Source organism: Drosophila elegans, unplaced genomic scaffold, assembly GCF_018152505.1.
Source record: "Drosophila elegans isolate 14027-0461.03 unplaced genomic scaffold, ASM1815250v1 contig_183, whole genome shotgun sequence".
Classification (NCBI taxonomy): Eukaryota; Metazoa; Arthropoda; class Insecta; order Diptera; family Drosophilidae; genus Drosophila; species Drosophila elegans.
In genome coordinates, this window is record NW_024545550.1 from 8,542,513 (window position 1) to 8,560,812 (window position 18,300).

General features: G+C 42.5%; 2 protein-coding genes across 5 annotated transcripts; one reads left to right on the forward strand and one right to left on the reverse strand.

The window, feature by feature from the left end:
* Positions 1–744: 744 nt before the first annotated feature.
* On the forward strand, positions 745–18,233 carry LOC108144603 (dystrobrevin beta). Of its 4 annotated transcripts, XM_017269618.2 has the most exons (8): positions 745–1,230; positions 12,226–12,587; positions 12,652–12,737; positions 13,016–13,866; positions 14,497–15,115; positions 15,396–15,563; positions 15,855–15,929; positions 16,232–16,974. In XM_017269618.2, exons 2-8 carry the CDS (start codon positions 12,253–12,255, stop codon positions 16,609–16,611), a joined length of 2,514 nt encoding a protein of 837 aa, XP_017125107.1. In that variant the 5' UTR covers positions 745–1,230; positions 12,226–12,252; the 3' UTR covers positions 16,612–16,974. The 4 variants fall into 4 exon arrangements, with proteins under 4 accessions (XP_017125107.1, XP_041563274.1, XP_017125105.1 ...); XM_041707340.1 differs by lacking the exons at positions 15,855–15,929; positions 16,232–16,974 and adding an exon at positions 17,304–18,233 and having other exon boundaries at positions 747–1,230; XM_017269616.2 differs by lacking the exons at positions 15,396–15,563; positions 15,855–15,929; positions 16,232–16,974 and adding exons at positions 16,994–17,037; positions 17,304–18,233 and having other exon boundaries at positions 747–1,230.
* LOC108144604 (keratin-associated protein 5-1) lies at positions 3,982–4,912 on the reverse strand. Its single transcript, XM_017269619.2, has 2 exons — positions 4,736–4,912; positions 3,982–4,685 (listed from the first exon to the last, which is right to left on the reverse strand). Exon 2 carries the CDS (start codon positions 4,674–4,676, stop codon positions 4,089–4,091), a length of 588 nt encoding a protein of 195 aa, XP_017125108.1. The 5' UTR covers positions 4,677–4,685; positions 4,736–4,912; the 3' UTR covers positions 3,982–4,088.
* Positions 18,234–18,300: the final 67 nt, after the last annotated feature.

Here is an 18,300-nt window from a genome sequence, read left to right on the forward strand (position 1 = left end):
GGCCAAATACTTTTTTGGGCGTTGCCAGTATAATATATTTTCGAAATAAAAATCATTTAAACATTTCGCGCCATTAAAAACTGTCGATCAACTACAAAAAATTTTTCTTTAAGTAAAACAGCTTGAAGTAAATTAAGCATTGCTGCTAATGTACAAAATCGAAAGCCGTAGTCAATTCAGAAACTAAAATTTGCCTTTAAACTTTTGATAAATTTCTGCAGAATATTTAGGCAATTGCCTTTACTCAAGATATTTAGATTTTTTATATTACCTTATAATAAATAATGTAAGACAAAAACACGTTTAAAAAACCAAACTAATTTTATAAACTTTTCTTAATAACCGAAAAAATGCATAGCCTATGACAGCTTAAAATAAAATAATTTTACACCAAAAATGTTTAATTTAATTGTGAATATGCAAAGAATATTTAGAAAAGTAAAAGTAAAGTACATTTTTAAACGGTGCAGCTTAAAGTATTTTTACAAACTTTTTTCCTAAGCCTAGTTTTCGACCACTTAGCGTTGCCATGTTTTCGCTTAGCAAAGTTCCTTTCCAGCTGGCGTTGCCATCTTTTGCATTACCATTTCAAATAAAAGCTAATTTTGGGCAGCGCTGCAGCAGATGACTGGCAGCGTAGAGATGGGAAAACATCGATGAAACCGTTGTTCTAAAAACTTGATGACATCGATGTTGGCATCGATATTGGCATCGAAGCTTGCATCGATGTTTGCCCATCTCTAACATTTTGTTGTTGTTGGTTTCGTGGGTGTTGAGAGAAGCAAACGGCGCAATGTGAATTTGTGTAAACAAAATCGTTGATAAGATATTCGCACGGAATTACTCGAGACTCGCGCGACGTTTTCGCCGTTGGCAAGCCCAGAAAAATTGCTTTATCGAGTGGCTAATTTGAGCCAGGCTTCAGTTCTTGCGCGCGTGTGTGTGTGTGTGTATGTGTTTTAGGCCCTTGAGCGAAGCCCGAAAAAAAAGAAGTTTTTCTGTTACCATATTTTTTACCAAGGACCAAAGGGCGCAGCATCTCTGCTCTCTATCTTTCTCTCTCTTTTGACCGTTAATGTGGGTTTTGCAACTCCAGTTATTGTGTTAACAGCAGGTGAAAAATTAAAACATAAAAAAAGCAGCAAGAAGAGTGGGGAGAAAGAACCGAGAAGAAGCAGCAAAGCAGAACAACAAAAGTGACGCATAAATAAAGGTTGCTAATTACAAAAGGTAAACAATCGAAATTCCCAAGCAGACATTACAATAGTAATAAAATGTAAAAGGCACATTTGTCATACCCGATTTTCCCTTTCGAATTGCGTAGTAGATTTCCACGATAACGATACCGTAACCGAAAACTCAGATGAGTGACGCGTTGGCGACGCAGCACAAAAAGTTCATTCATAAAAAGCGTCTGGCCCCGCCCCCTTTGCCCCCAAAATCCCCTTTTTGTCGCCCACCCACTTTTTGTGGTTGCCGCTGGAATTTAGTTTACAAATACTTTTATTAGTTGGTCTAGTAAGTGGCTTTTTGTGATATGTGAAATACAATAGCAAATAAAATTGATCCACTAAAATTCCTTGTTTGTTATGCCACGCCCCTATTTTATATTTTTTACTCAATTGTTAGGTAAAACATATATTTTTCTTTGACAAAATGAAATAGATGTGATGAATATTACTGACATGGCGGATATTCTATTTTAACACTCTATTGTCAAAGGGTAAATTTGGATTACTGTATAAAAAGTTCTAAAAATTCCCTATCTATTATTTACCACATTCCTTAATTAATACACCCTTATACTCATTAAGATTAGATCTGTTACCGCCATATGGCAGGCGGTGAAATAATTAATTCGGCCAATAATTGGAATGCCGGGGCTAATGAAAAGTCACATAACATGATCCAAGGGTCACCCCATTTTATCGCTTATCGTTTTGGCCTTTTCGCCACCTTAGTCAATCAGTAATACCGAGAGGGGAAAACAATAATACGGAATTTACGGTGAACATGTCGCCAAAATGCCAAAGTCAAGCAAAATAAATACATACAAATAATGAAAAAAAATAATCAAAATAAGTCGGTGACATCATTTTGACTAATCGCCAATTTTAGCATTTGAAAAACGGCGGCCTGCTCACTGGGTCCACTTTCATGGGTGGGAACGAGATGGGGGACAGGGCGGGAACTTCGAATGGGAGTGAGAGCGAGAGGGCGAGAAGACGGGGCAGGTGCGCTAAGCCGAAGTTCAAAACGAAGCTCAAAGCCGAAGCCATTCGGCATTCCAAACACCTACAAGTCACAAATAGATCGACGCGATATCTTAATGTCAGCGAATTTCACTTTCGCGACAGAAGCACAAGATAATTTTACTACTACTGGCCGTATCTGCAATATCGCAATAAACATTAAAACACGATCTGGCAAAAAAAAAGAGGGGGTAAATTCACTAAGCGCATTGCTTCTATCGCAGAGTAATAAATTAAAGCCGATTCGTGGCCATATGCCTCACTGCTCAAAATTTGCCAGAATTCAGTTGCTTTAATTGGGCTGTTTTTACGATTCATTGCCCTGTAAACGATCTTTTAATTTTACGATTACATAAATCAAAGATGAGAAACACAGTGTGAAAACAGACAAGGGGTGTGGAGTTTCCCAAGACTCTGTTTTCGAGGCAATTAGCAAAAGGCTCTTTTATAAATTGAGTCAGTCAATATTTACCAAAGATGTGTGCTAAATTATGTGGCTAGCGGAATAGTTAAAACTTGCAGCTTGTAGGGCATTTGGGCATTCATTAGTTTTAATATGAATAATAATATGAAACTAAAATGTTTTTACATAAAAATCTTTTGACATAAAAGTTTAGTTTGGTCAACTTTTTACATTTTCCATTTAATTGTTTTTCTTTATAATCTACCTTTTCTAAACTAAAGCTTTTGATAAACTCCCCAAGCATATGTTATTTCAAATCAACTCTGACCAATGCCAAACATTATCATTCCCATTTCTTAAAGTATTGATTGGTTTTCTGTTGATTATTTCCCCGCAACTTCGATCAGATTCAATTAACTCGAACATATTGCGGCTCATTAGGAGGAACATTCCAATCTGAAGACGAGGCATCTTGATCTAGCTCACAGATACAGCGCAGCACAGCAGAGCACACGCATCCACACCCCACTAGTTATTTCGGTTAATTTTGATGTGTGCTAAGAACCGCCAGTGCAGAGTATTAGGAAGCACTGCTCCAGATCCCCAGATATTTCCGAGACTGTGTTGCGATGTGCGATGGGTGGGTGGAAATGTGGAAATGTTGTGAAAAGCTAAATGAGGCGTGACATGAAAAAAACGCAGGGAAATAAGAGCAAAGCGACAAACACCCGGCGCAGCATAGAAAACAAACAACGTTGAGTGCGGCCACCCACAACATGACAGGCCGCGCCACAACAATGGCAATAGAAACGCTGAAAAGGAGAACAAGCAGCACAAGAACTTGGGGGCACCGTAAATTCTAGCCAAGCCATGGAGTAATTTCGGCCTAGCAAAAACTGCCAACTGCCCAGTTGTCTGCAATAAGACAAAGGAAAAACAAAAAAAAATAGAGAGCGGAAATAAAAAAAGAACATTGTAGCAGGGGAGTAGCGCACAATTAACCCGTTCTTTGAAGTCGCCTCTTCCGCGGGCTGTGTGTCCACTGTGCTTTAATTAGTTTATAGAACAAGCGTCTCGGCTAACTGCAATAAAATTAATCGTTTATGCTGTAATCGCATTTAGCGGCGCCGACCTCCTTTCCAGTTCCCCCGATTTCCCCGATTCTCTCGTTTGATGCACGGCATGTATATCGAAAGCGACACCGATATTCCATATAACCAAGAGGCAGTCATGTATGGGAATTCCATTACAGGGGATTGCGGCGAATGAAGCGTAAAACTGGTTATTTTTAGACCACAGATTCACCCCACAAAGCCCTTGATTAAATCCTCTTCAACCCGAACAGGGATAAACATAATTGTTCATGCTATACAATCAATTTTGCTCAAGAAACCAATTAACCGCACACATTAAAGTCCAGATGCCATAGGTATTTAGCAGCAGGAGCAGCAGGTTTGTCCACAACAGCAGTTTCCCCTGCATCCAGGTGAAAAAGGACCACAAAACGAGCCACAAAAGGGATCACAGGATGGTCTACAGTATGGTCCAAAGGATGGTCCATAAGATGGTTCACCAGATGGTCCACAAGATGGTTCACAAGATGGTCCACAATATGGTGCACAGGATGGCCCACAGAATGGTCCACAGGATGATCCACAGGATGGTCCACAGGATGGTCCACAGGATGGTCCACAGGATGGTCCACAGGATGGTCCACAGGATGGTCCACAGGATGGTCCACAGGATGGTCCACAGGATGGTCCACAGGATGGTCCACAGGATGGCCCACAAAAAGGATTACAGAAAGGATTCCAGGTTGGCCCACAACCACCGCCTCCACAACTGTTTCCAAACGCAGAATCGCCGCAGCAGGGATCACAAAAGGTGGTGCCGAATGGTCCGTTTCCGCCACTCCAACCACATCTCGTGAATCCCGAATACTTGCCATACGGACAATCCCCACAGGCGCAGTCCGGATACGGTCCAATGTAGAACGGATTGAACTTGCCGTGGCTGCACATGATCTCTGGCTAATATCGGAGATCCATCAATGGGCTGGCATACATGATCAAGGACTCACATTCTGGACTTTACTGTGCGCGGGCAGCGAGCTTCTTTATTTGGTAAAATTTCGATAATTGCCTCGAAAAATTGCTTCGTAATTTCCCATAAAGCGCCAAATGCCAACTAGATTGTCTATAAAAATAGCATTATATTTGAACATACTGATCGACAGCGGTGGGGGGTTAATATACGGCAAACGTTTCATCTGGCGCGTTTTGTTTGTAAACAATACTCATGGCTAATAAATATTTAGGCATCACACTTCCGCCTTAAAAAAAATATTTTCTATATTGTTTACGCCTGGGATATTTAATATATTTGAAAAGCATTTGTGGCTTTGGTGTTTGTTTATTTTTAATTGCTTGTTTATGGGTTTCTCATAAGTGATTGGAAATCCACGTGTGCGATTTTTATACGAATTTTTATTACATATTCAATTTGCAATTGGTTCTTTGCTATCCAGAGATTGCTGATACTTGTAACATGGTTACATCATCATTGTGGCGTTTTTCTAAGCCGCATTGATTGGCCAAAGTCGTCGTGGACAATGCCATTATGTGTGACAGTTGCATTTCAAATCTCATTATAGATTTATGCAAAATGTAAGCACAAACGCCAAAGAAAGGCACCAGACTTGCAGACTGCCCCGTACGGTTTACATATGATGGGGGGCTGGGGGCACGAAAAGGGGTTCTCTTGACCACTTCAGCCCTGGCCTGCATTGATTTGTGGGGCTTTCTTTGTCGTTTCCCCTTTTGCCGCAACCTCTTCGACTGGGATTCGATTTCCACTCCCATTTCGATTGCAGTTTCAGTTGATTGACTTGGCTTTTGTCGTTGAAATACCAAGAGTTTCACCGTGCAAAAAAAATCAAGCAATTTTCCAGCACCGAGACGAGTTTCGCCCCGGCTTAGCTGAATATATCTTATCGGCTACGGTCTGTTTGCTTTGGGGATCGTTATCAACGCTTGCTAGATAGTGGAACGCCATCCAAATGGATCATGAAATGAGAAAATCTGCCCACACTAAATGTTTATTTTAATGTCTGCGCCGGGCTGCCCTTGTGTTTCGTAAGAGATTCCGTGTGCGTGGGCAGTAGCCAAACTAGAATTTTTTCCCATATTCGGTTACAACATACTGCACACCCGAAAAATTTATCCCCCCCCCACTTTTTAGTGGCTTTGTGCAAAACACTTTGGCACACTTTGGGCGACGTTCTGTCTGCTGATTTTCGACTCGTTTGGCCAATTAGCTCACCACCAACAAGTGTTGCAGTTTGCAGTTCCGAATTCTCGCCTTTGTATACTGGCCTTAGTTTTCATTTTTTCCTTGCTTTTCCGCCGCCAAGCGCACGTTCATGTGCCAAAAATAGGGCGTGACTCTGGTGATAAAGTGGAAAATATTTACTGCGAATCGTTTGCTCATCTGTGCTAATTATACACGGGATTGTCATCGATGGATCATGTCTGCTGTCGAAATGGTTACGGTTGTCACACCCCGCGTTCGATTCTCTGTGTGTCTATTAACCTCAGGTCTCTGATTGCATATCTCCCGCTTGCTTAGCTGAGAATTTGCATTTGCATATTGCGAGAGGAATTTGTAACTCGAATGCCTGGTATAGTGTGGGCCAGTTGCATTCATTAATGTGTGGGCGTTGGGTGTCGATTGCAGTTGCAGTTGCAGGTGCAGGTCATTTAACAAATGCGTAAGTGCTTTGAGGGTTGCCATATGTAGTAATGAATAATGTAGTTCATACCTGCGGATATTAATTAACCTTCAGGTGTATTCTTCGCTCTATTTCCTACTATTGTATTTGCAGAAAACAATGGCATAACTAAGCAACAAACTGAATAGTGATTTATATCACATTTTCATCACAATTCTAAAGGTCATTTTTAATATTGCCAATTTACTTTCTAAAATACGATTAATAATTGAGAACAAGGTTGTTAATTAAAAAAACTGAGTTGTATAAAATGAATGATTTAGTAAGTTGCATAAACAGTAATAGTTTGTATAAAAGGAAACATTTCTATACTCCCCACCTGCCTGCCTATTTATATCCCATTGAGCTGACAGCTTAAGTTTAATGCAATCAAAGTCAGACAATGCAAGTCTTCTTCGTTTATCAACGTAAACTGAGGGGGCTTTATCTGCACCCTGACCTTGGCCAGGTGGCTGTGGGAAAACACGATCCAGCCGACGTCTGCATTGCTGTCAGCACTTTCTTAGCCACCTGCTTTGGCGCATAAGGAACGGACAGATAAATCCCCAAGATCTGAGGATTATATGGCCAGAGTAAACCTCCTTTGGAGTGCGTCAGCTGCCACTACAACTTCAAACAATGCGACTCGGCTACGTTTCTTAAGCTCTTTGGTATACACTTCAGTAGAATCCACCTGCCTGCCGCCTCCTTGGTGGTTCAATCCCTTTGGAAATCCTTGAGCGGCGACAACTAATGGCGCTTTGTGGTGCCGCGCAATGTGCATTTCGCTCTTGCCTTTGCCCGTTGAGTTGTAGTAAGTGGCACAGAAACCTGCCACGCTCCCAGAGGCACCACCATCCCTTGCCCACTCCCACTCCCACTCCTACTGCCATTCCCATTCCCTTCCTGCATGCTCCCATTACGAGCTGTACACATAATTACTCCGCTTGCGCATTCTGACGAGGCTGATGACAGTTGCCTCGGCTAACTGGGACACCACTTCCTTCCAACAGGAGCTCTCTATTTCTGGTTTGTGCCCAGCTTTTGTTGTCTTCATGGACTAATTTTGTTTGGCTTTGATGGCTGCAGCACGGTGAGAAAAAATATTATGAAAATGTGTCATCATAAAGTATTCCCTTTGACATAGCAGCAGGGCCACTTCAAGCAGCGATATGTTTGAACAAGTTTTATTTCATGACCTAGAAGAGCAATAAATTCTAAGTTGCCTCTAATCATCTTGAGGGTCTTAATTATTAATGCAAGTTAATATCATATATAATATATTTTTAGTCCGTACGGGCTATGGAGTCATTTAAAAACCATAGTGATTTTACTTTTTTACATTACCTTAGAGGTTATTGTAACTTAACTTATTAAGTCCTTTTATTCTCACTGTATAGCTAAACATTCTTATTGGTACCTCTACATACCTTGATACCTATACAGTACGATGATTTTTCCCCCTGTTCATAAGTGAGCCCATCCGAGTTACGCGACTTCCTTTGCAGGCCCATCCATTATGCCAAATGGAGCATATGCACATTCACTGTTGGCTCAATTTTTCAATTAACTAGGATAGTTCCAGTGCGCCTCACCTTTGGCCATTTTTCGAGCCTCGGACCTGGACAAAAGGTTATTGCCTCGACTGGCGATTTGTGCTGATCAATTCCGCCAGACATGCAATCTCCTGCTGTACTGCTGTCCTGCTGTTGCTGCAAAAACGGAAAAGTCGGAATTAACACGAAATAAATCCAGATCTCTCCCCCATTCACTGCTCTGAAATTGCAAATTATGTGCCCAGTTATCATCGTTGGAGTCGGTTGTTTGGCTTTGATTTCCCTGGCACGCAAATGGCATAAAACAGCAGCACCCCGAAAACACAGGACTCACAGGACTCGGCAGGAATCCCAGTACACGGAGGACTTTCCAGCTCTGAAACTTGTTTAATTTCTGCTTTGCGGGAAAAGCGCACAACAAACGGAAAATGTGGAAGTGGGGAAAACTTTGATGCAGGTCCTGGACACGCTATCGTCCTCGTCCTTGTTGCTTTTCATATTCCATCCATGCGGTTTCTCCGCTTTGCTCGTCGCTTTTCTTTATTTCTTTTTTTTTCTTTGAGCTCAGTTAGTAAATTGAGCATCAACGTGAGCTCTGGCTGACTTACCTGTCCCTGGAGTTATATTTTGGGTTCACTTGGGGTCACTGATGCAGGTGATGGATGGTCGGATGGCTGGCTATTTCAACTGCTGACTTAAAGTTCCTGCTGCAAAAGGAAAACATTTGCTGATATGCTAATTAAATGGATTTATTTCTTTGTTGATTTATGTTTTATGTTTGCAAAGGGAATATTATGACCAAATTCACACAAACTTACCAGGGAAAGACAAGCTTAAAGTAAATATAGTTTGTACCTTTTATTTTAAGTCGTTATCTATCCAACAACTGGTTTATTAGGCCTTTTAACACAACCAATAGTTAAATGGGCTTATGTTGTCTCAACATTGATATATGTGTTCCATCTGATAGACTTGTTTTCTCTTTTCCATTTAATTAACAATATTGCAAGCCGCCCAAGGCTTATCTAACAGCATACAAATGTTTTGCATTCGGAGTTCTCCAAACAAAATGCCTCGTACTGTTGTCGATAAATGCTGACCTCATTTTTTAAAATACATTCGCATTTAAATAAAATTTATACAACGTATAAATTTGTTTGGTTTTTGCTCTGCCTCCGCTGTATCACATCATTCAGTACGACCCATTTCCCATTTGAGGCTTAAATTAAGCCTGAGTTCAATCGCAAAAATGCAGTTTACCGGTAATGAGGTTGAAACTTCGGGCATACAAACTTGAGTTTAATGACCCAAAACTTAAAGCCTCTCGCCAATTTCCCTTCAAAAGTGTCGCCAGCAGAAGTTCCAATTAGAAAAGTTGTCCCAGCTGGCTGGTTATTTAAATGGAAATATGTAAATGCCAGTAAAAATATAAGAACAATGGACAAAACGAATATGTAAAACAAGTAAGAAATCTGCATGAATTGAGATGCTGGCTGACCGCAACAAACAAAAAGCTGCCAACAATTGAGGGTTGCAATTGGGGGAATCCCCGCAGAACGAGGTGGTGTTTGGGACTTTTGCAGTGGAATTTAATATGCTGTCGACACGGCAAAAAAGGAGAATTCTTGGTGCAGAGATCTCTGAGTGACACGAATAGGGCTACACGTCCCACAGCCTCCTTAACCCCCTTTATGTGCACTAAGAAAAATGTTTAGAGACTATCAGTATGGTTTTACTCTTAAAGTTTATTTCTTAAGCTAGTGAATTGAGTTAGTAAGAAAGTTGGAAAAGTATGAGATGTTAACCAAATTTAGATCATATTTCTTATAAATTGACCATGGAACTATTTTAAGAAGCGTGCTAGCTTTCTCTTTCTGGTCAAAAAAGGTTTGATTAATTTTAAAAGTCTTTTGTAATTGTTTGCCTTGTACGTATCACACATTTTTAAAGAGATTTTGAATTAAAATGTATGGTTTTTCAGTTTTAAATCATTTTTTCGTGTGTGTATAATCGGTGGGTGGCCACTTGGCAGATGCTCATGCGAAGAGCAGCAGGATGTCAACGCTCGGGGCGAATCGCAGTAGCATCCAAACTGCAGCAGCCGCTGGCAATGCGGAATTCCCATCCTCATTCTCATCGTCATCCACCGCACTCCTCATTCGCAGTTTTCCTGGCCAAACTAAACTTATTCAGCCAGGTCTTGTTGCATACTTTTGAGCGCAAATGTTTGCAGAGCATTCGCTTCGTTCCCCAAGAATTTTTGAGTGTGTGCCCCTGTGAGTGCGGGTGTGTGGGTGTTTGGGTGTGTGTGTGTGTGAATGGGGTGCCACTGTGTGTGTGCGCATATTTATACATGTCCTAACGGCTGTTGTTGCTCTATTTTCGGGTGGCCAAGTGGTGGGTGGAAAACCAGAGGAACGCTGGTCTACGTCATGTGACTCATCATCCTCAAACTCCAAACATTCGGCCCTCCATCTTCACACTGCGAAAAAATATCCTGCAAATGCAAGAAGGATAACCACTAAGTATTTATCAGTTACTTTTGCAAATTGGAAGCTATTATATTAACTTGTTAACTTAATATGTTGGAGTATGAAACCTATCAACAGTTTTTGAAAAAGATGCAAAAGCACTGTGTTCTCAGCTGTGTTTTGCAAATTATCAGTTGTATTTAAAAACATTGATTTTGAAAACTTGTTCTATGGACTTTTTATTGGCTACCAAAATGTGTTCCAAATCTATTCCGATATTTTAAAAACAACATCTTCGCTGTTTGCAAACTTTCTTATAAAGTCCTTCGAATTTTTAAGTTAACCATGTTTTTCTCCCAGTACATCCCTCATTCCGCCATCAACTTCATCATCTCAGCTCCAGTTCCATTCACAGTTTGCAGTTTGTAAATTGAATTTCAGTTTGGGTGACCCCCTCTCACCGCATTTTGCCCGCCTTGTGTAATAACACTATCATTTAGTTGACAGAGGGCAGCGGCAGGAAAAAGGAAGCGGCATTTAAATGAGAATGCTTGTTTAAATTGGCCAGCTCTGGATGATGAAAGGACATGGCAGGACATATGTGGGCATTGTGCGGCAGAAGTGGAAACCAGAGCTCCACAGAAAAGATCTCTGATTATTTTCGTATGATGACTCAGAGATGTCTACTTTGCTTTTTTCCAAGGACATTTTTTTTTTTCTTTTCTCCCACTCGTGAAAGATGGAAAATCAATTGCGAAAAAAAGCTTGGGAACGAGAAGCGTGATGTGACAGCAACTTCTGAAGTTGGCGACACCCTTCTGGCGTGGAATTATGCTTCAAGGATATGACGAGGATGCTCCACCGGAAGAAAAGGGGAGCCTGCGGGGCATACTTGCCGATTAATTGGACTGGCAAAGCGGTTTATGCGAGAGCTAAAACTTTTTGCGCGTAGGCGGATTATTAAATTCGCTTTGTTTCAGTAACTAGCTGCGGGATGAGCGGCGGTTCAACTCCCGGCTGTCTCCCTGAATTGCTCACTTCCTCTTCCGGCGATAGCCGCCAGCAGGGATGCACCGGCATCAACACCAGACGATGGCATCACACTGCAAAAAATTATCTACTTATTATTTTGATAGACATATCTTGATGTAGAAAATAAACATAATAATGGGTTGTCAATTTTAGAGTGAATTTTATTTGTCGTAGTTTTTTAAATCTTTAAAAGTTTCAATAATAGCCCAATATATATATATATATATATATATATTTGGTATAAATTTTGCATAATTGCGCTTCTTTTATACATGCTAAAAATAATAAAATCTGAAATCAAGGCTTAAGAAAGGTGTTTCTAGAAATAACTAGAATTTTGATATTACCTAAAAGGTGTCTAAAAGTAGGCAACCATATATTTTCAGTCCAAAAGGCCGTGGGATTATTTCCATAGACACAGTTAATTGTTTCACTGCATACTTTTAAACACCTTTTTTAAATTATTTCTGTGGCACCCCCCGATAACTACCTTTTCATATTTAAAATCCTCAGTGCATCGGCAGTCGAGCTAGTCGAAGCCAGACGCCAAACACAATAGGACGTGTGCATAAGGGTGTAGAAGTTAGGAGGGAACTTATTCCCCACTGCTGTGGCTGTTAAGTACACAATGCACAGAGCTTCCCTAACCACTGACCCACTTAGAACTGTTACTAAGCTGCACAACTATTACTATTTATGATTATCCCTGCTATAATGCATATACGCTTTAATTAAATTGCAGGCAAATCGTTGCATCAGAGCATCAGGAATGGAGCTGGAGCCGCGTGTGGCCATCCTGCAGGACCTGCGTCTGCAGACCTTCGACTCCATTCGATTTGCCTCCTACCGCACAGCCTCCAAGCTGCGCTACATACAGAAGTCGACGAACCTCCATCTGGTGGACATATGGAATGTGATCGAGGCGTTCCGCGAGAATGGCCTGAACACCCTGGAGCCGCAGAGCGAGGTGAGCGTGGCCAGGCTGGAAACTCTGGTCTCCTCGCTCTACCATAACCTCAACAAGCGCCTGCCCACCGCCCAACAGGTGCCCGTGGACTCCAAAGCGGGTCTGCTGCTCAACTGGCTGCTGGCTGCCTACACAAGGTGGGTGCAACTAATCTTCTCCAGAACATTGCCATCTAATAGCCAAAACTCCTTTCCATTGCAGTGATAATTCGGGCAAGATACGCGTGTTCTCCATCAAGGTGGCTCTGGCCACCATGTGCTCCGGCAAACTGGTGGACAAACTCAGATGTGAGTAGCATTCAACGCACAGAAAAAAGGGCATATGTGAAATCAACATAGACAATTTATTTCTTTTACTATTTTCAAAGATGTTCTATTTATTTTGTAGGCTGGTAGAATAGTATTTTAATAATTAAAATAGTACAAAAACTATTTGTTTTTCATTTGTAGTATAGTATAGTATTGTATTATTTTAACAGTTAACAGGTTGATTTTACATATGCTTTTTTTGTCTGTGTGAAGTACCAATGGCAGTCATCTCAATACATTCCTTTCCATACCAACAGACATATTCTCGCAGATCTCGGACGGCGCTGGCCAGCTGGTGGCCTGGAAGCTGGGCGAGTTCTTGCGCGAAGTGCTGGCCCTGCCGGCGGCCGTGTACGAGTCGCCCACATTCCACTACAAGGAGGGGCTCGAGGAGGAGATCTTCCCGGCCGAGAACAAGGTGACGGTGAACGACTTTATGGCCACGCTGATGTCCGAGCCGGGGCCGTCCTGTCTCGTCTGGCTGCCGCTGGTGCACCGGCTGGCCACCGTGGAGACCATTGTGCATCCGACTGTCTGCTCTGTTTGCCACAAGGAAAACTTCACCGGGTTTCGTTATCGCTGTCAGCGGTGTCACGCCTACCAGTTGTGTCAGGAGTGCTTCTGGCACGGCAAGACATCGCTGAACCACCAGAACGATCACGAGGTCAAGGAGTACTCGAGCTACAAGTCGCCCAGCAAACAGATCGGCCACTCGCTGCGCAAGAGCTTCCGCTGTGTGCCCGAGAAGACGGTGCAGGTGCTCCCGCGCTTTCCCGACCAGCCGGAGAAGACGCTCAACCTGTCGCACATCGTGCCGCCCTCGCCGCTGCCCTCGCACAACGGCTTCTCGGACCCCTCGGGCCTCGTACATGGCCACCACGGCCCCCCGCATCCGCATCCGGGCATTCCGGGCATACCGGGCCAGCACCACGGCCTATTCGATCGCTCCAGCACGCTCGACTCGCGGGCCACCGGCCGCAGTCTGGACAGCGCCAGCGGCACCGCCGGCACCACCACCATGTCCCGCGTGGCCGCCGCATCCGCCAACGACGAGGAGCACCGCCTGATCGCCCGCTATGCCGCCAGATTGGCCCAGGAGAACAGAGCGGTAGGAGCAAAAGCTAAACTATTGGTTTAGGATGTTACGACCAGTGGCAGCGCATAAAAATATGCATCTTTTCGAGAGTTTTTCTATGAAAACTAATAAAATCTTGAATATGATGAATCATATTACCTCAAAAGATCAGTTGCGGTCAAAGTAATAGAATAGAACTTAAGGAAATAGCAATCAAAAATAGTTTACACAACTTTCCTCTTTTGAAAAGATTCTTTCTAAACTCAAAACTAAATGAAGCAAGTATCAAGCACTACAGTTACGATAGGTATTAATATTTGAATTATATTTATTGTGAAACATATTGTTAAAAAAATAAGTTTAATTTTATTTTGTTTATTGGTAGAAAGCATTAAGATAAATTAAAAGAAAAGTTTTACTATGCCTTAAAGGGCCTTTTGAGCTTCTTACAGATTCCCACTACTATTTTTTTGACCGTAGCTGCATATAAATAGATTAAATACACATTACTACATACATTTTTTAAAAATTGAACAATTATCTTAGTAAACGTTCTTGCTCTGATTTTGTTTTGCGGTGACCAAAACTGTTGTACCCTGGATCATTTAAAAAAAGTTCTAAATATTTAATTATTATTTATAAAAAATTGTGTATCCTTTATAGCCCTCCAACTTGCCGGACAGTGGCACCCCCATTGGCACGGATAATTCGCGAGCCCAGCGCGAGCTGATTGCCCAGCTGGAGTCCAAGAACAAGGAGATCATGCGGGAGATAGCGCGTCTGAGGCGTCAGCAGGAGACGGAGCAGATGGCCCCGGAGAATCCGGCGCTGATCAACGAGCTGCGGGCCCTGAGACAGCGGAAGGGAGAGCTGGAGGGTCACCTGGGCGCCCTGCAGGACTCGCGACGCCAGCTGATGGAGCAGCTGGAGGGGCTGATGCGCATGCTTAAGAACCAGCAGACCGCCTCGCCCCGCTCAACGCCCAACTCGAGTCCTCGCTCCGGCAAGTCGCCACCCATGCCCGGCGGAGCTGGCATCCTGGGCACCTCGCCCATGAGTGCCCTGCACGCCCAGCAGATGCAGCAGCATCCCATGGCCGGCGGGGGAGGAGGAGGAGGAGGAGGTGGTGGTGGTGGAGTCAGGGCCACCCAGCAGCAACTCCTCCAACAGCAACAGCAGCAGCAGGCACATGGACATGGTCCGTTCAGCCAGAGCCAGCTGGAGCAGCTCAACCAGATCAGCAGCGATATGCGCAGCGCCTTCGCCGCCAACGGAAGTGCAAGTGAGTAGGGTTTTGGAAGTGGTAGGGATTTGCCCATTTGGGATACTTTTCCAGTTAGGTTCGGTCATATGCAAATTTGAGATTCCCTGTGCAATTGGTTAACGCGAGAGAGCTTAGGCCTGGGTTCAGACAGATATTAATCGTATACACTCCGCTCAACGATGCAAAAATACACACACCCCAACAAAACTGAAATCACCTAAACACACACACACACACGCTGTCACACCCAAAAAAAAAAAAAAAACACACTCGTTTCTTGATCGCTTCGCCTTCGCAGCGCCACCGCCAATGCGCACCACCACTGTCAATGCCATTTCCAGCCTCAATCCGATTCAGAATCCGAATGCGAATCTGAATCCGAATCCGAATCCCGATGCGGAGCTCAATGAGGCCGCCGACCATCTAACGTCGGCCATTTCCCACATGGTCAGCGACCTGAATGCAGGTAAATCGTTGGACTCCATATCCCATATCCTTTCGCTTTTCGCTTCCAAATCTACAACTGCAACTGCAACTGCATCTGCCGCTGCTCCTGCTTCCCAAAATAAGATGCTCGTGAATGTGGTGATGTGCACTGCCTGCACCAGCACGTAGTTTTCGTAGTAGCACCGCTTTTAGAGCCACCAACCAAACACCAACCACTCCCTGCTCCAAAACGGAATGTTTCACTCTCTGTGCTTAAAACGTGTCTTATTTTTGGTGTGCGTATTGTTTTTGGGTCTCGCCACGTTTCCAGGAAGGGGAAGGGCCTACCAGGGGCCCCAGCAGCCGACGAGCACACTGCCGCAGGCTCGCTTCATCATGCCACTGGGTAAGTTGTTGTTGTCCCGGGCAGCAGATCTTATCCTCCTCTTCCTCCTGCCGTTGGTTGGTTCCCACTTCTCTAAAGCGACCACTTTTTCGTTTTTTTTTTTCTCGATTTGATTTGATTTTAGATTATTACCCCAATAGACGGCAAAAGAAAAAATGCTGCAAATATTGAGCTTCTAACACGTTTCGGTTTCGTTTCGTTTCGTTTGCCCTTCTTATAATTTTCGTTAATTTCTTCTGTATGTTAAATCGGGGGACTCTGCCTATCCAAAAACAAAAAAACTACTACCAAAATAAATTAAGAATTCCGACACATCGAGGGTGGCGAGTCTGAAGGCTCGAGTCAGTGCGAGTGCAACGATTGCGAGTGCGGGGAGTGCGGGGAATACGAGGAGGTGTTCCGCACCGACGAGGATCTTGAGTGCGAGGGAGCTGCAGCTCCCTATACCTGTGGTCAATTACACACCACTGGCCCCTCCGAAGAGGACCACTTTGATTACACTTTCGGCCAGGGCGAGGAACTGTCGCAGGTGAACCGCATTCTGGGCTACCGAAATCACCCGGAACTGTTCATCGATGATGACCAGGCCGGCTTTCCGGCGCTGCACGAGATCGGTGAGACAATCGATGAACTGCAGCTGATCATGCACGCTTATATCATGAAGTATAGTCTGAATATATAATGTGTTCGTCGTAGGTTACCAATATATACTCTCCGATCAGGTAAAATATGCCAAATCTACTGCCTCTAGACCATTTTAGCTCGCTCGACTTAAGACTCTCCACTCCACTCTTCAACGCAGGTAGATCTCTAGTCGGGGTCCTATCTATATAGTTATCAGTTATCTCAAATAGCAGTACTATATATCTATAGCTCATCATCATCGCTGCACTCTGAATCGTCTCTCTCTCTATTTCGCAATCTCAATCTCAGTCAGTTCATCCTAGTTAGTCTCTAGATTCACGTTGGCTGCTTGACTCAAACGGATTCGAATAAATTGTCTGACTTTGACTTGTGCCTTTAATGTTACAACATATGTTTACCGCAAACTTGATCAATTTCAGATTTCGACGAATCTCAATCGTATAACCAAGAGTGGAACGAAAAGGTAAAGGGTTTCGCCACGAAATCCTGCTCACTGTTGATCTAGATGTTGTTTTTGCCGTTGTTCTATCCTTATCTATATTTCTCCTCTGTACATGCACTCGATAAAACAAAAATAAACTATAGTTATCTGTCTATATCCTGTAGCTAGTGTAGTGATTGCCACTTTTCGATTGCCTTTGCATGCCTGAGACTTTAACTTGAGTACGATTACAAAAACATACTCTTTCAATAAATTGATTCTAACTAGATTTGTATCTGTTTTCACAGGCAAATGCGAATAGCCAATGGCAGGAGCAGTTTGCACAATGGAGTCTTAATTCGCAAAAGAACTAGGATCTGAATACCGGAGGACTGGGAATTTCCGGAGGCAGCTGAACAGATGGACAGAAGACGAACTCTCGCTTAGCTTTTTACCTTACCATACTTTACCTTAACTGATATGTTGATCTAGAGCAATTTATTTATTGATTATTTTATTGAGCCGTAGCCTACACTACCTTAATCATTATAATTTAAACTTTGAGGATTGGCATCTACCCAGTAATATGTATGTAAGCATACATAAATATGGATCTATATGGATATTGAAGCAAGGTATATATAAATATATCTGATAAAAAAGACTTGCAGTTGCACTGCTCTTTGAAGTCGCAAATCCATTGAATCTCGTTTAAACTTTTACGATCGCACTGCTAGGAAGGGGCAAATATGAGATATGGCGTTTTAATTTTAGGTTTCCACAATTTCGTAATTGGCTTTTAGATTTTGTAAGCGCCCGCGCCAGCGGTTATTTATTACCATGAAACTTAACAAATTGAAAATCAAATCACGTAATGCGTAATACAAATACGATATAGACATTTACATATTATGTACTTAATAACTAGCAACTTGTTGAGAACCTAAAATCAAATTCTAAATGCTTAACATTATACACCTTGAGATACGATGAAGCCGACAACTATTTGAGCCACACACAAAAACCCAATGTTAAACACTAAAATGAAGAACTAAACACGATTTATATATATTATCCATTTATAATATGCATTCATACAAGAAAAGTTATACCATATAATCGTATTTGCATAGAGCACGAGATAGAGAAAATCTGACATTTATAGAACTTATACATAACTACTGAATAACATTACAAAAGAGAAAACTAAATAAAAAGGCATTTTAAACAATCACAAATGGAGAGTTTTTAATTTAAAATATGACGAATAAATAATTTACAAAATGTAAAACTAAATAAATAAAA

What these genes read in the sequence shown, in the direction of transcription:
- LOC108144604 (XM_017269619.2), bottom strand. Translation starts at nt 4,676, where the DNA reads ATGTGCAGCCACGGCAAGTTCAATCCGTTCTACATTGGACCGTATCCG.
- LOC108144603 (XM_017269618.2), top strand. Translation starts at nt 12,253, where the DNA reads ATGGAGCTGGAGCCGCGTGTGGCCATCCTGCAGGACCTGCGTCTGCAG. An exon ending in CTGCTGGCTGCCTACACAAG is followed by an intron (nt 12,588 to 12,651) that starts GTGGGTGCAACT and finishes TTTCCATTGCAG; the next exon opens with TGATAATTCGGGCAAGATAC. An exon ending in TCGCTTCATCATGCCACTGG is followed by an intron (nt 15,930 to 16,231) that starts GTAAGTTGTTGT and finishes AAATAAATTAAG; the next exon opens with AATTCCGACACATCGAGGGT.